General features: G+C 40.8%; 1 protein-coding gene across 4 annotated transcripts in view; it reads right to left on the bottom strand.

The window, feature by feature from the left end:
• Nucleotides 1-16479, bottom strand: part of LOC126336522 (serine/threonine-protein kinase mig-15) — a 327805-nt gene that overhangs the window by 100983 nt on the left and 210343 nt on the right. For all 4 annotated transcript variants that reach the window (XM_050000312.1, XM_050000314.1, XM_050000311.1 and 1 more), the window contains 2 exons: nucleotides 10603-10710; nucleotides 2527-2583 (listed from right to left, as the gene is read on the bottom strand). In XM_050000312.1, the coding sequence (XP_049856269.1) occupies nucleotides 2527-2583; nucleotides 10603-10710 (165 nt within the window). The remainder of the gene's footprint in view (nucleotides 1-2526; nucleotides 2584-10602; nucleotides 10711-16479) is intronic.

Here is a 16479-nt window from a genome sequence, read left to right as displayed (position 1 = left end):
AACCCATGAAGTCTTGCCGACAGTGTAACTGAACTGAACAGGCTTTTCTGAACACACTGTTCAATAGAGGACTTCTTTATCAACCATGTAATAGTTCTGACAACTTTGTTTCCTACAGTCTGTGGACCTAATAAGTCACTAATCTTACTATCATAGTCGGTCACATTCAAAACAACTGTTGCATTTCACTTGCAAAATCCATACAACCACGGCATAACAGGCCGGAACATTTTATAAACTGTGACGTTTCCGGCTGTGAAAGTTTACATTTTTCATTGTCAGAAACACGTTTTCATAAACAGTCTTTATAATTTGCTGCCACAAATAAAAGTAATTCTAACACACAGTCCCATATTTATAAAGGTGGGTCATTTGTGAGTTTGAAAAAGTAGAATAAAACATAAGATTACACATGTGCTCCATGCAGGATGTGGTAATTCCACTACACACCTCCACGTCCTCCTGCGAACTGTCAATCCTAAAGTAATTTTGAACAGACTACAGTAACATGTTGTTATGCATTTACCACAACTTTCAGGGTACAAAGCGATTGAAATGTGAACGAACAATCCACTGACTGTACTACATATCTCCATTAAATAATTACTCTGATGTGAGGGTGTGCTGAAGAGGTAGAAAATGAGTGTGGGGCAAGAGAGAGGAGGAGGAGGGGGAGAGAGAGGGGGAGGGGGAGAGAGAGGGGGAAGGGAGATGTAGGGGGAGGGAGATGGAGGGGGAAGGGAGATGTAGGGGGAGGGAGACGGAGGGGGAGGGAGACGGAGGGGGAGGGAGACGGAGGGGGAGGGAGACGGAGGGGGAGGGAGACGGAGGGGGAGGGAGATGGAGGGGGAGGGAGATGGAGGGGGAGGGAGATGGAGGGGGAGGGAGATGGAGGGGGAGGGAGATGGAGGGGGAAAGAGGGAGGGGGTGAGGAAGGGGGAAGTGGATGGAGGGGGGATATAGTGGGAGTGGGGTAGGAGGAGGAGAGGGGTGTTGGAGGAGGAGAGGGAGGGTAGGAGGAGAGGGAGGGTAGGAGGGGGAGGTGTAGGAAGGGAGGGAGGGGGAGGTGTGAGAAGGGATGGAGGGGGAGGTGTGAGAAGGGATGGAGGGGGAGAGGGGGAAGGGAGGGGGCGAGTTGGGAAAGGAGGGAGGAGGAGAGGGGAGGGAGGGGAGAGGGAGATGGGATGGAGGCAACGCTAGGCGGGTGACCTTGAAGCAGACTTAGCCGCTGGCGAGGCCGGGGGGCGCAACACGGGCCCTAGTATTACTCAGCCCGTGTTGCAGAAAAATCATACAATCGCCGTTAATCTGGCGGCGCAGTGTACCTGTGTATCGCAGCTTGAAGGCTATTGATATTGACCTTGCTGGTCAATTTAATAAGCAGCAGTTAATTGGAGGCCCCAATGTGTTTCGTGGACTGCATCTGAACTTTACCTGTGATGTACAGGCATTGTTTGGAGGTAGTACTTGGCTCACACTTGCTGTTGTGTGGGGCAATCAAGCAGATTATGATGGCCTTGAAGCTTTTCCTGATGCCAATATTCTAACTTGGAAGACATGGAGTATTTCTGAGACTACAGGACTGTTGGCTAAAGTGCCTTATGCTACTCTAGTTCCAAGCATGCCATTTGTTTTGGGGGGAGAGAAAGGGGGTGAGGGAGAGAGGAGTAGGGGAAGAGAAAGGGGGTGAGGGAGAGAGGAGTAGGGGAAGAGAAGGGGGTGAGGGAGAGAAGGGGGTGAGGGAGAGAAGGGGGTGAGGGAGAGAAGGGGGTGAGGGAGAGAAGGGGGTGAGGGGGAGAGAAGGGGGTGAGGGGGAGAAGGGGGTGAGGGGGAGAAGGGGGTGAGGGAGAGAGAAGGGGGTGAGGGAGAGAGAAGGGGGTGAGGGAGAGAGAAGGGGGTGAGGGAGAGAGAAGGGCGGGTGAGATAAGGAGAAGGGAGGGAGGGAGGGAGGGAGGGGGAGATGGGATGGAGGGGGAGGGGGAGGGTGGGGGACAGAGGGGAGGGATGGGGAGAGGGGTGGGAGGGGGAGTAGTGTGGGAGGGGGAAGGAGGAGGAGGAGAAAAGGGTAGGGGGAGAGAAGGGGGGTGAGGGAGAGAGGAGTAGGGGGAGAGAAAGGGGGTGGGGGAGAGAGGAGTAGGGGGAGAGAAGGGGTGAGGGAGAGAAGGGTAGGGGGAGAGAAGGGGGTGAGGGAGAGAGAAGGGTAGGGGGAGAGAAGGGGGTGAGGGAGAGAGAAGGGGGGTGAGAGAAGGAGAGGGGGGAGGGAGGGGGAGAAGCAAGGGAGGGGGAGAAGGGAGGGAGGGGGAGAATGGAGGGAGGGAGAGAAGGGAGGGAGGAGGAGAAGAGGGGGTAGGGGGAACAGCTGAAAAAGAATGATATGGTCCTGTTACTTTGTGCCTTTTCTGCAATATCTCATGTGGTAGATGGATTAACATTTTTCAATCCTATTAGTAAGTACACAGAAATAACAGATATCTATTTGCTCATAATTAAATACTGTGTGGTACTTTAGTACAATCAACAACTTACCTCTTCACTAGTTGACTTATCTTGCCTCTGGTTTGGTGTGCCAGGACTAGATGAAGTCTGAAAAAAATTGTATAACATTAGAAATACAACTACAAAAATGTTGTGACGCAATAAGAGATAATGTGTTTCAATAAAAGGATAAGATGATACTTCTTACAATGCTGCAGCACATATAATTGTACACGAAGTATATTGCACTCTGGGGAGAGCGATGGCAGAGAGGATATTTACTACTGATTTTTGCTATGGTAATCAGCTGTCTAGAAAAAAGAAATTAAATTACAGATGAACCTGCTTAGGCATTGTACCTGCTTAAACAGCTTTACCAGCATGTTTTCCTTACACCAGGTTAGAAATTGATGGACACCTGTTACAGATTTATTTATACAGATTCATTTATGCGAAGATTATAATGTGGAACTGATATGGTTTAATTTTTATTTTAGAATTTTAGCTGTCAATATGATGGCTATCAAACAGTGCCTCTCTTTACAGTCACAGAAAAGGTACAACACGTTTTAGGTGACATCTGGCTGCACAAATGAATGACTTCTTGTTAAGCATAAAACATAGATTTAGTTCATTTTCTGAAAGATAGGATACTCTATTACTGGCCTTCAAAGTGGTTTTGATGGTTTCCTGGCACTCAATGGTGAGGAGAGATCACAAGGACATCAAGATGAGACATTCAGAGAAAGCCTTTTCAGGATATGGACATTGACTGCTGGATTATTCAAGAATACTTAAAGATGATGCTAAACACACTGATCCTGATTCCACAAAGTAAATATGTCAATTTTAGGGAACAGTGAATGTGTGTTTCTACATATTCTCAAAAACATTCCTCCATAGATCCTATTCTCTGATACAACTTTAGATTTCTATGGTAATTTAGTTAAACAATCCACTGACAAGAATTTCTTTTCTCCAATTTCAGTCTTTCCTTCAGTAGCTTTTAATCTGAAGATTGTACTTTTCCTCTTTAATGATAAGACATCAGTTTCTGATTGCAAACACTGTATGATATCACCATCACTCTAAAATATTAAACTATGGTATCTTCAGTTAAAAACCTGGCACCAATCACACTCTATCAACAACATATTCATAGCGCCACCTGACTGGACGGTATGATTTAATAAACATACCTTGGCCTTTTTGTTTGTCTGACAACACCAATGTAACAACCAGTCCAGTATCCCAGGTACTTTGTAGTTCTTTGTCACATGATTTCCAGTGCTAATTGCACATGGCATACCTCACAAGCTCAATTACAGCTTCCATTTACTGTTTCAGACAGAAAACCACACACAAAAATATCTAACAATAAGAAGAATACCATCAGATGAGTGTATTAAAAGGTGACTGACAGGAAGAACTCTTGCTTTCACATTTTACAGTGCACAATTACTGCAATATTTAATGTGCAAATATTCTGAACCAGAAACTAAGGAAATGATACTGTAACCAATTAGAGCAAATAAAATTTTCAGAAAACCTCACTGCACAGATAACTGATGTGCAAGATATACGAGATAGGCAAAATGCCCTCAGACTTCAAGTAAAAATAGAACAATTCCAATTCTACAGAAGGCAGATGTTGACAGGTGCGAAATTACCGAACCATCAGTGTAGTAAGTAATGGTTGTAGCTACTAAATTCTTTACAGAAGAATGGGGAGACTGGTTGAAGCCAATCTCGGGGAAGATTTGTTTGGATCCCAGAGAAATGTAGGAAAATGCAACACAATATTGGCCTTACACCTTTAATTCAGAAGATAAATTAAGGAAAGGCAAGCCAATATTTATGGTATTTGTGGACCTGGAGAAAACTTTTGACAATATTAACTAGAACACTACTTCGAAATTCTGAAGGTAGTAGGGGTAAAATATAGGGAGCAAAACGCTATTTACAAGTTGAACAGAAACTAGCTAGCAGTTATTAGAAGGGTATGAAAGGGAAACAATGGTTGAGGTTGCACGGTTCCAGACTGTCGCACCTAGAAACGCTCGGCCACCCTTGCCGGCAAAACAAGGATAATGGAATTAGTTGAATTACATTAGGTGGTGCTGAGGGAATGATATTGGGAACAACACTCCAAAAGTAGATGAGGTTTGTTATTTGGGAAGAAAAATAACTGGTGAGGGCCAAAGTAAAGAGGATATAAAATTTAGACTGGCAGTGGCATGATAAGCATTTCTGAAGAAGAGAGATTCGTTAAAATCAAGTATACAGGGTGTCACAAAAAGGTACGGCCAAACTTTCAGGAAACATTCCTCACACACAAATAAAGAAAAGATGTTATGTGGACATGTGTCCGGAAACGCTTAATTTCCATGTTAGAGCTCACTTTAGTTTCGTCAATATGTACTGTACTTCCTCGATTCACCGCCAGTTGGCCCAATTGAAGGAAGGTAATGTTGACTTCGGTACTTGTGTTGACATGCGACTCATTGCTCTACAGTACTAGCATCAAGCACATCAGTACGTAGCATCAACAGGTTAGTGTTCATCACGAATGTGGTTTTGCAGTCAGTGCAATGTTTACAAATGCGGAGTTGGCAGGTGCCTGTTTGATGCATGATTTAGCACGGGGCTATGGCTGTGGTGCGGTAGGTTTGTATCAAGACAGATTTCCAGAACGGAGATGTCCTGACAGGAAGACGTTCGAAGCAATTGATCAGCGTCTTAGGGAGCACGGAACATTCCAGCCTATGACTCGCGACTGGGGAAGACCTAGAGCGATGAAGACACCTGCAATGGACGAGGCAATTCTTCGTGCAGCTGACGATAACCCTAATGCCAGCGTCAGAGAAGTTGTTGCTGTACAAGGTAGTGTTGACCACGTCACTGTATGGAGAGTGCTACGGGAGAACCAGTTGTTTCCGTACCATGTACAGCGTGTGCAGGCACTATCAGCAGCTGATTGGCCTCCACGGGTACACTTCTGCGAATGGTTCATCCAACAATGTGTCAATCCTCATTTCAGAGCAAATGTTCTCTTTACGGATGAAGCTTCATTCCAACGTGATCGAACTGTAAATTTTCACAATCAACATGTGTGGGCCGACAAGAATCCGCACGCAATTGTGCAATCACATCATCAACAAAGATTTTCTGTGAACGTTTGGGCAGGCATTGTTGGTGATGTCTTGATTGGGCCCCATGTTCTTCCACCTATGCTCAATGGAGCATGTTATTACGATTTCATACGGAATACTCTACCTGTGCTGCTAGAATGTGTGCCTTTACAAGTATGACACAACATGTGGTTCATGCACGATGGACCTCCTGCACATTTCAGTCGAAGTGTTCGTACGCTTCTCAACAACAGATTCGGTGACTGATGGATTAGTAGAGGTGGACCAATTCCATGGCCTCCACGCTCTCCTGACCTCAACCCTCTTGACTTTCATTTATGGGGGTATTTGAAAGCTCTTGTTTACGCAATCCTGGTACCAAATGTAGAGACTCATCGTGCTTGTATTGTGGACGGCTGTGATACAATATGCCATTCTCCAGGGCTGCATCAGGGATTCCATGTGACGGAGGGTGGATGCATGCATCCTCGTTAACGGAGGACATTCCGAACATTTCCTGTAACTAAGTGTTTGAAGTCATGCTGGTACGCTCTGTTACTGTGTGTTTCCATTCCATGATTAACGTAATTTGAAGAGAAGTAATAAAATGAGTTCTAACATGGAAAGTAAGCATTTCCAGACACATGTCCACATAACATATTTTCTTTCTTTGTGTGTGAGGAATGTTTCCTGAAAGTGTCTGGAGTGCAGCCATGTATGGACATGAAACATGGGCAATAAACATTTTAGACAATAAGAGAATAGAAGCTTTCGAAATGGGGTGTAGCAGAAGAATGCTTAAGATTAGACGGATAGATAGTGCAATTAATCAGGCGGTGTGAATAGTATAGGGAAGACAAGAAATCTGTGACACAACTAGACTAAAAGAAGGGACTGGTTGATAGACATCACACTATTACCAATTTAGTACTGGATGGAGTGTATGTGGTTCAAATCATAGAGGGAGAGAATGAGATGAATATAGTAAGCAGATTCAAAAGAACATAGGTTGCAGTGGTTATTTGGAGACAATGAGAGTTGCACAGGATAGAGTAGCATGGAGAGCTGCATCAAACCAGTCTTTGGACTAAAGACCATAACAACAACATTATGAACCTCATAATTCAGATGGTTCACTGTCCAGTCACATTTATGTGACCACCGGTCAAAAGCCAGAATAATAACCTTTGCAGCATTTGAGAGTTAATGAGGTTCTGGGTGGTACTGACAGAGCCATGCTGACTTCAGTGCCTTGGCTAGCTGCACTAGATTTCTCAGATGAGGATTAGGTGGCGCTATGAATATGTTGTTGATAGAGTGTGATTGGTGGCCAGGGAGTACAGTAAACTCATCACAGTGCTCTTTGAACCACATACATATGTGCAAGCTGTGCAACATATTGCATTGTCCGACTGGTATATGCCATTGTGCCAAGGAAAAACAAACTGCATGTTGGGATGGATATGGTTCCCCCAGGATATATGCCTACTTGTGTTGATCCACTGTCTTCCAGAACAATGAGATTCCCCAGGGAATGGCACAAAAACATTTCTCAGGCCATTAGGCTCCCTTCTCTGCCCAGGACCATTCCAATGATTGTTGCGGGGTGTTTGGTTTCAGACGTTTCGTGCTGTACTTGCCAACAGCCATTTGTCTGATGGAGCATGAAACTTGATTCATCTGCACAGGCCCTCCCTCATCACTCAAAGGTCACCATCAGCACTCAGTGCATGCCTGGTTGTGGTAGTGGTGACAAGTTCCAACCTTCATGAACAGCAGTGAGCATGGATGCATGAACCAAGCACCTGCTGTGGAGGCCTGTATGCAACAAAACTGACTGAATGGTTGTTGAGGAGACACTGTTGGTAGTGTCTTGGTTCATCTGGTAAGTCAGTTGCACTTCTATTCACCTGTACACATCTCCGCAGCCATCTTTCACCCCTGTTGTCTATTTATCATAGAAGATTGCCTAACAGCAATGTCTGTTTGAGAAGTTATTATATTTCACTTTGACTACTGGTTTCATCATTTCAATGTGGCATCTTCAGGCCCCATATGAACTTCATGTATACATTCAGATGTAAAGATATTGGCATACTGCAGCTATCAGAGTGTGGATATCATGAATTCATTATTCGAGTGCTTCCTTTGAAGACTTGACAGTTGCCTCCCATTTTGCCATGTACAGTATAGCTTAACCCTGGCGACATGCGAACAGCTTACAAATTTAAGCTGTTTCGGAAATGCTTCCACCTTTGGCCTAAAAGCCAAAGATCATGCCGTTTTGAACATCAAATAAACCACTTCGTTTCTATATAACAACAATGACTGCAATGTTTCCCACATCCCCCCAGCATGCTTTATATACCAACAGCTGCTAGTGCTGTATCCAGCCATCTTTGAGTGGTTATTTCATGTTGAAGTCGAACATAAGAGGTGATCACATTAATGTGATTCGAGGGTGTAGCTTATTTAGTTCTGTAATTTGGATTTTCTTGCACTGTAAGTTACCTTAAACTACAGTAACTTGACGAGTTTCAGTCTATAACTGCCCAGTATCTACATTAAGATGTCTTTTCACTTTCCTGAGTTGTAAACTGTTCACTGATAGCCAGGTATTCTATAGACAAAGTCTTGTAAGTACAAGGGGAGTAAAAAAAGAAACAAGCTGGAGGCAGAATTACGGAAACCAGTACCTTTATGTTAGAAGTTTTGATCCTAGCTGTTGAGACACTTGTCCCACTGTGACACAAGGTGGTGAATGGCTGTCTCATAAAATTCCCGTGGCTGCGATGTTAACCTTTGTTTGGTAGAACAATTTTATTTATCAATGGAAAAACAAACTAATCCGACCCATCTCATGTAAAGCCCCCCCCCCCTTTTTTTCCTTTTTTTACTCTAGGTTCATTTACATAAATTTGTTCTTAGTTTTTTTTTGTGTTTTCTGCTGTAATGCAATTTCAAAGTCAAAGATGACTTCTTCTCTGTATGCTTTTCATCACACCTTTCATACTCAAATTTGTTCACCACCATGTTATTCCATTTTTCAATAACAGTTACTGTCTGACAATGTATTGCCTGTGGAACAAAAACTCTTTCAATTTGGCCTTAGAACACTTTCACAGATATTTTATTTACCAGTTACTAAAGATTTTATAATCATCCCTCTGGGTGATGATCCATTTTTAACTCATTCTTATTCTCCTCCTCCTCCTCCTGCTTCCCGTGTACCATCACTGCGTGTGTTCTTTATAGCCTTTCCAGCAGGTAGCTTCACCACCCCCATTGGAACCCCACACCTGTCCACTTAGTAACAACAATTACACAAACAGAAGCCCCTCACCCAGCTCCATTCTTAATTTTTACACTTTTCACTGTAGACACAAAACAATGGGTTGGTCTCTAAATGGCATGGTAATCTGTATTGCAAAATCTATGAAAACTGTATAGAATGTAGAGGTTGAAAATACCGCTTCAATTGTAAATTACTTTATTTTCACATGACCAGTTTCGGACTGTTATAAGCCCATCCTCAGGTGTCATACTGGAAATAGCAAAGATGGGAGATAATTTTCAGATGCCGCAATAGATGGCAGCACTTTTGTCATCTCTGGTTTACCAATTTGCCTCCTTGTTCACATCCGCTACTCCACGTTCTGCAATCACAGGCAGCACACCGCACCTGGTACACAGCGCTCGGGGATCACAGCACAGCGAAAGTGTCGTGATATCATTTGTATATATTCGATATCCAGGCAGTCATCCGTAGTACTGCCTGGTGCCACTTGTGCATTGACACGAGTTTCAGAACACCTAGCTTGACAGTCTGAAGCCGGCCATGTGAAAATAAAGTAATTTACAACTGAAGTAGTATTTTCAACCTGTGCTATAATGCTCAGTTGTGGATGTTCTTCCAACAGGATTGTTTGTATAGAATGTGATCTGAAAATACTGTGAAAGCTTTTCAACATCACAATAAATTATTCAGTAACAAAGGTTTTGAGCATGGGACACAGACCTTCGCCATCCCAATAAGCAATCGTACAATGAAGGAGCCACAGGGTCACTAGAGAACAACCAAAGCAGTAGGATGAAACCAATTTCTTAAGAATCATTACTTTCTTTGGTGCATATTCATTCAACTTGTTTTTCTTTTGCTCTGACTGTAGCAGTTTCTAAAAGTTTTGAAGGTGAGTATGAGTATCTCAATATATCATATCAGCAAATATTATTACTGTCACAAAAGAATATCATGAACTTAGGAAACACAAGTTCAAAATTTTCCGGAATAGTATTTTCATTTATATATTTTAACAGTTACTTTTTCTGTTGAATATACATAGAAGGGGTGATTACTTTCAGTAATTTTACTGGCAAGGGTATTAAATCTACACTAAACTGTAAGATCAACCCAACAGCTGAAAAAGGAACTGTGTCCTGTACACAGGCCTGAAACAGCACGCATATCTGACACCATACAATTCAATGAACCAAGAAACATTTCTATATCACTTTAGTTACAGCTGAATAGTATTTATTACGTTAATGTTTCGACATGTTTTATTAGAAATGTTTGCCAAGCCAGTAAATTCAAAGCCACATTTCATCAGAATTCAAAACAAATGGTTGATTCTTCAGTAGTGGTGGATTTCATTTAAATTGTCCTCAATTACTATGAAATAGTCTCGTACATAAAGCTAAAGACACAAAGACTATTAATGACGACAATATTTTGCAGGCCTCTGGCTTTTTGCACCAAACAGAGAAAACGAACATAATAACATTGTGCATGCACTGACAAACACTTATCTACTTTAGGTACGAACCTACAACATAGCAGTTTACTTTGGTGCAATATTCTCTTTCCTTCAATATAATATTATTGCCAGCAAAGCAACTCATTCTACCACTCTTGCACATTTATCTACCTAAAAGCTTTAGCCCTCAAACTAGTAATACACTACTTGCCTGGTACAATAAATATAATAATTCTAACCTGTGAGAGAAGGTCTGGTAAAACTGAACTTGTACGTGACCCTGGGGTCCCCAGCTGTCCTGGCGATGAATCCATGCGATGGAAATCAGTACGACGATCCTCGCGATTCTATAATTCACAACCAAAATACACTACAGCGCACGGCATGCTATAATAACTACACTACAGTAACAACTACTGGTTACAAATGAATAAACAGATTGTATTTGGAATATAGGCATATCACATTTTTAATTAACTGCATAGGAAAACTGTTTGCCTTCCTTCTCTCTCTCTCTCTCTCTCTCTCTCTCTCTCTCTCTCTCTCTCTCTCTCACACACACACACACACACACACACACACACACACACACACACACTGACAATAGGAGACATGGGAGACAAGAAACATTTATCATTCAACAGTCAATTTTTCGAATGTGCAGTATACTTCTTTTGCTGATGTTAGTAGTCATGCCTTATAGCCAAAATCGAAGCATTGACAGGTGGTGTTTTGAGCACTTTATGGTAAATTTCTCGCCATTTAATTACCTTTTTTCTCGAAAGTCTCTATTAGCGCAGTTCATTCTTACGAAACATGTAGACTGCCATAATTCACATCTAAATCAAATACAAATGTCATAACAGAAATATTAAAACATGGCGATATGTTTTAGGTATCAAATACAGCTTTGGCAAAGAAAAATATTTTTGATGCATAGCACAATGTCACATTACTTTGAAAGAAAAACAAGGACTAACTTATTTTTCTTAAAGAAAACATCTGTATGTAATGTTGTTTTGAGGACTTGGTCATTCGTGTGTGTTAAAAGTTTTCCTTGTGTTGTGAAACAAATTCTGCTACAAACACAAAATAAAATGGTTGGTGTACTATAGATAGCTCAAGCTTGGCATTGGTATTCTGCTGTCTTGAGAGTAAAGATTTACTATGGACAGAAGGTAATAATTATTCCCAAAACAAAAAAAACTGCTTAAAAAAACCATTGCACAAAAAGTCTGACAAAACTATAATTACAGCAGTAATAAGTGTCAATTTCCATCAATAAGAAGATTATCTGCTACAGTTCTGAGCGCTTATTCGGCAACTGTGCTTCCTTTGTGACCAGTGAGTGCAATCACAATGAAAATGGATGTCACACTACTAAGCACAATGCCACTGCTATCGAAATTCATACTGTTGTTGCAAACATCTGGATAACATTGTTAAGTTACAAACAACAAATATCTGACTATTTTAACACTCAAACAGAGGGAAATTCTTACTGTTCACTTTGCACCACAAGAATTGCAATTATTGTAGCCACATAGTAAAATAGCCTCATCTTTCAAACTGATACGTCACAAAAATTGGATGATGAGAGGTCCTTTTTCAGACACTACAAAATAATGCTGTCGGAGGGTATTATTCATGTGGACTTCCTGTCTTGGATTTGAAAATCTCTCTCTCCCTAGCCTCCCTTTTCCAGAAAATTGGTGGTCTTCTACAGTAATGTAATAAAGCTGATCCAAATAAAGAATTGCTGATATACACTTTTAATTCTTATTCTAGTAAGTTCATTTTGTAACTAAATTTAAATCCTACTGTTTTACAAGCACAATTTAATAAGTAAGAGGACACACACACACACACACACACACACACACACACACACACACAGACAGAGAGAGAGAGAGAGAGAGAGAGAGAGAGAGAGAGAGAGAGAGAGAGAGAGATATGCCCACTGTTTCCACTATATGATGAGACATTGTTTCTATTCATTATACTGTCTGCAATCTGCACAGAATTTTGATAGGTTCTCATGCGAAGGAGGCCTGTCCTTTATGATACTGAGATCTCTCAACAATGATATGTTCACAGCAGTTTGTGGCTGGTGGCAGGAGGGAGACGCAATCTTATGGAAAAAACAAAGAAAGGTAGCTTACATGAAACAATAATAATGTTCAGAAAACAATATTCTTAACTCTTAATATCAAAACAAATGTAGTTCTGCTATTTTCAAATTTTAAACTGTGCTATGAAATAACTCTCACAGAATTTGTTTTTCTATTGGTTTTCACATTTATTAATTGTCAAGTGAGATTGCAATCCAATACAGAACTTCTCATACTTCTATCAACGATAGCAAATTCACCATCAATAACCACAATGTTGTGAAATACAAAGCCACAAAATAATTTTAGTGTATATTCGACATAAATGTCAGACTAGTAATGACAAATGTGGTTCCCAAAATTCCATGCAAATTTATGCACACACGAAATGCTCTACATTTAGGACAACTACAGTTAGAAAGTCATGACAAGCTACTGCATGCTGTAAAACAGCCATGCAAAATTATCAACAGACAAATGAATAATGAAAGTATACTTTTAGATAAAGTATTACTGTTTGCAGTCTTTCATTCTCATTCCATCCGATAAGTCTCCAGTGACCCGTGGTTTTGGGTGACTTTTCTGAACTCTATTCTTTTCCTTAACCCCTCTTCCTTCCCCTTCAACACTTCTGCTGGAAGAAGGAGTCACTGGCTCCGAAAGCTTCAAACTTTTTGTTTTGTTTTAGCTATGTGTGTTCTCCTGCTGCCACTTGGTGAGCAGATTTTTGATCTATCCAATTACATTATACTGTCGAAAATTTAATGGTTTCATTGTTGCAAGAATCAATACAGCAACTTGAGTACAAGCATTTAACACTTCTTTTGGACTGTGATCACTTGTTCACTTTTATGCTAGTCTTTATTTATTTAAACAATATATACATCTAATGTCATAATTCAACATCAATGTATTTCATTCACCAACAATAAAATATCAATCTTAAATTTTCAATTGATCATTGTTATTTATCAACGCTATCACTGACGACTGATGTCTAACTGGTAAAATTGTTCAGTGTTACAGTTTTGTGGGCTGTTAGATGGTACCCAACTACAGAATTACATAAAATGAGTCAAATAATTTGTTTCCCATTCAACAGCATTCAAACTGAAGTAACTGGCTGTACTTATACTCTTGCAGGTTTTCATGTTTCATATGCTATCTCCATTCCAAAATTTAAAATGAAAACCAGAAAAGAAAATTAAAGTTACATCTTTCTGCTTACAAGTTTGAGAACCTACATCCACTTTATAAAATAATTTTGCATGAACACTAATGTACAGCAAGGAAAAGTATGAAGATCAGTAACTGTGCACTGCAAAGTGTAATATTGTTTTTGGCCTCTCGAAGCATACAATGTAAATTAAATATTTGAAAATTATTCCCACTACATCCATTTTATTTAAACACCATTTATGCATGTGAAGACTGATAGTATTATGTAAATTCTAATTTTCTATCACCCAATGTGAAATTTTTGCAACAACCTTGATGGAACAGATTCAAGTATATATCAATACCATACTCAATTGCAAAAAGAGACAGCAAATCTTATTTTAATTTACGAATGATCACATATCAGATCCAGTTGCTAGCGTTTGGTTGTCCTGGTTTTTTACAATCTCTTGTGTCCTTTTATATAATTTATTGTAGCAGCCTATATTAATAAGTAAAGCAGATGGTTGAATGTTGGTTTGAACACCAAACCGCTTTACTAGGCACGAAACAGTTACAAAGCAGTATGTCATTGCCTTCCTCAGACCACTGAACTGACCTACATAGATAGTTGGAGGAAGGCCTATAATTTAATTTGGTATCTGAAACTTGGTGCAACTTTGCATTTTTCACATTAACAAAGATTACTGCCAGAGGTGAAAGAAGTGATAAGTCACAGATAAAAATCCTATTACTGAACTGGAATTAAAATCTAGATCTCTGGATCGACAGTCTGGCGCATTACCACTGATCTACATCACATACTGAAGAATATATCAATTAATGCTACACCTCCATTAGACTTGATCATATCTCTAGGAAATTCAGAACTGAAAGAAGAATCAAGCAAGGCAATTTCACACAACAAAACTATTCTCAGGAGGCATAGAGGAATTTTTCACACGCCTAAACTGGAAAAACTGCAGGAAGTATAAGTTTAAGGAAGATATGTGAACCATATAACACACGAAAATGCAAGAAACGACAAACAGATGGGTGAGTGCACAAGGAAAGCTTACAGATGAATAGTGACATCACAGTGACGTATACAGGGAACCAATGCTTAAGAACTTGTCAATCGAAAACAGCCTTTGTGGCATTTTTTTTTTTTTTTTTTATTAATGTAATGACTCTTTTCAAGGATCATCTTCAGATGTATCTTTCATGTATAAAAATAAAAATTGATATAAATAAATAACCACTAGCATAGGATCCCCACCACCATAAAGTGTAGGCAATCTATGTTGCAGTGTAATGTGATGAGTAGAACACTTGAGTCTTCAGCACACTGTTGCAAATAAGACATCACAGTTTACAATTCATACAAAGTGTATAATCACTATCTGGGCCCTCTGATGAGCCACACACTGTCAGCTGCCCTGATTAACAGCACATCCTGGCACACTATGAACAATGAAAATGTTGAGTTGCAGACTGGCACACCCAAAATACTGTTACACACTGAGCATTCGGCCAAATTCTTATTCAGAAAAGAAAAGAAAAGAAAAGAAAAGAAAAGAAAAGAAAAGAAAAGACACACACATCCAATCAAGCGAGCACAACTCATGCATATATGACCACTCTCTCTGGACAGAAACCAAAGGTGTTGTGTCAAGCGGAAGCAGCAATCGGGAGTGAGGAAGGGAAGGGGGAAGGAGGGATAATATGGAAGGGATGAGGGATGGGGAGGAGTCATCACTACTGACTGGAGGATGCAGTGACCAGATGGTGTCTGAAGGTTGGAATAGCAGAAAAGGGGAGCAGAAGAGAAGAGAAATGACCCATGGCACTGGCAGAGGGTGGAGCACATTCCACCATCAGCTTCTCTGAACTGTGGAGATTGGCGTTTTCCTTTTCTCTATTCCTGAAACCACTCCGGCCTCAACCTAAGGTAACCTATAGCCCCCACGACCTCCAACCAACAGATTCCACCTCCCAATTCACGTCCCCCACTTGTTGACAATGCCAATGGTGTTTTCTCCTCTCTGCTGATGCTCTTTTTGCACTCCAACACCCCCCCCCCCCCCACCCAAATAATTTCCAAATATCATGCCAGGAGAGGCTGCTCACTATTTAGTTACTATGGCACGCTGTGTTGTTCAGCACTGCCCTCCCTCCCTGATATCCTACAATCCTCCAGACTGCTGCTCCAGAGAGAGGGGTCATGTATGCGTGAGGTGTGCTTGATTGGGTGTATGTGCATGTGTATTTTCTTTTCTTTTCTGAAAAAGGCTTTGGCTGAAGGCTCAGTGCACAACAGCCTTTTCACTGTGCTTGTCTCCAACAGAACAGGTCATCTTTACAGTAAGTAGTAATCTATCCTTTATATAATATTGCTGAAATTCCAACCAGGACTTTCCACTGTTTGAACAATGAAATTGAATTTCCTCACCAGGAAATTCATCATTCATGAACAACATTTTCTGTCATGTAACATCAATGATTATCCAGAACATGCAGTTTCCCGGCTGTATTTCTACGTGACCCGTGCACAATCAGGTGGTGCGTCATGCTATGTTGGTGTCAACAGGGGTATCAAAATACAAAACCACAATATCACAGAGTGAAATATGTCTGATGGCGAATTGAGTCTTACAGTAAGCTTTATTTGTTTCTGTCCCTAACTATTTCACAGAGCATGGGAAAGTATTGCTTCCTCAAATTTTGTACTAGCTCCATTTTTATCATGATTTTGCTTGCATGTGGTATCTTCATATCACATGATCCTTTTTCCTTCCCCAGTTATCAATGAGTGTGTCAGTCTAACTGATTCCACTGTATATAATA

This window comes from Schistocerca gregaria, chromosome 2, assembly GCF_023897955.1.
Source record: "Schistocerca gregaria isolate iqSchGreg1 chromosome 2, iqSchGreg1.2, whole genome shotgun sequence".
Classification (NCBI taxonomy): domain Eukaryota; kingdom Metazoa; phylum Arthropoda; class Insecta; order Orthoptera; family Acrididae; genus Schistocerca; species Schistocerca gregaria.
Note: the sequence above shows the minus strand (reverse complement) of the source record. Positions and strands in the feature narration are given on the sequence as shown.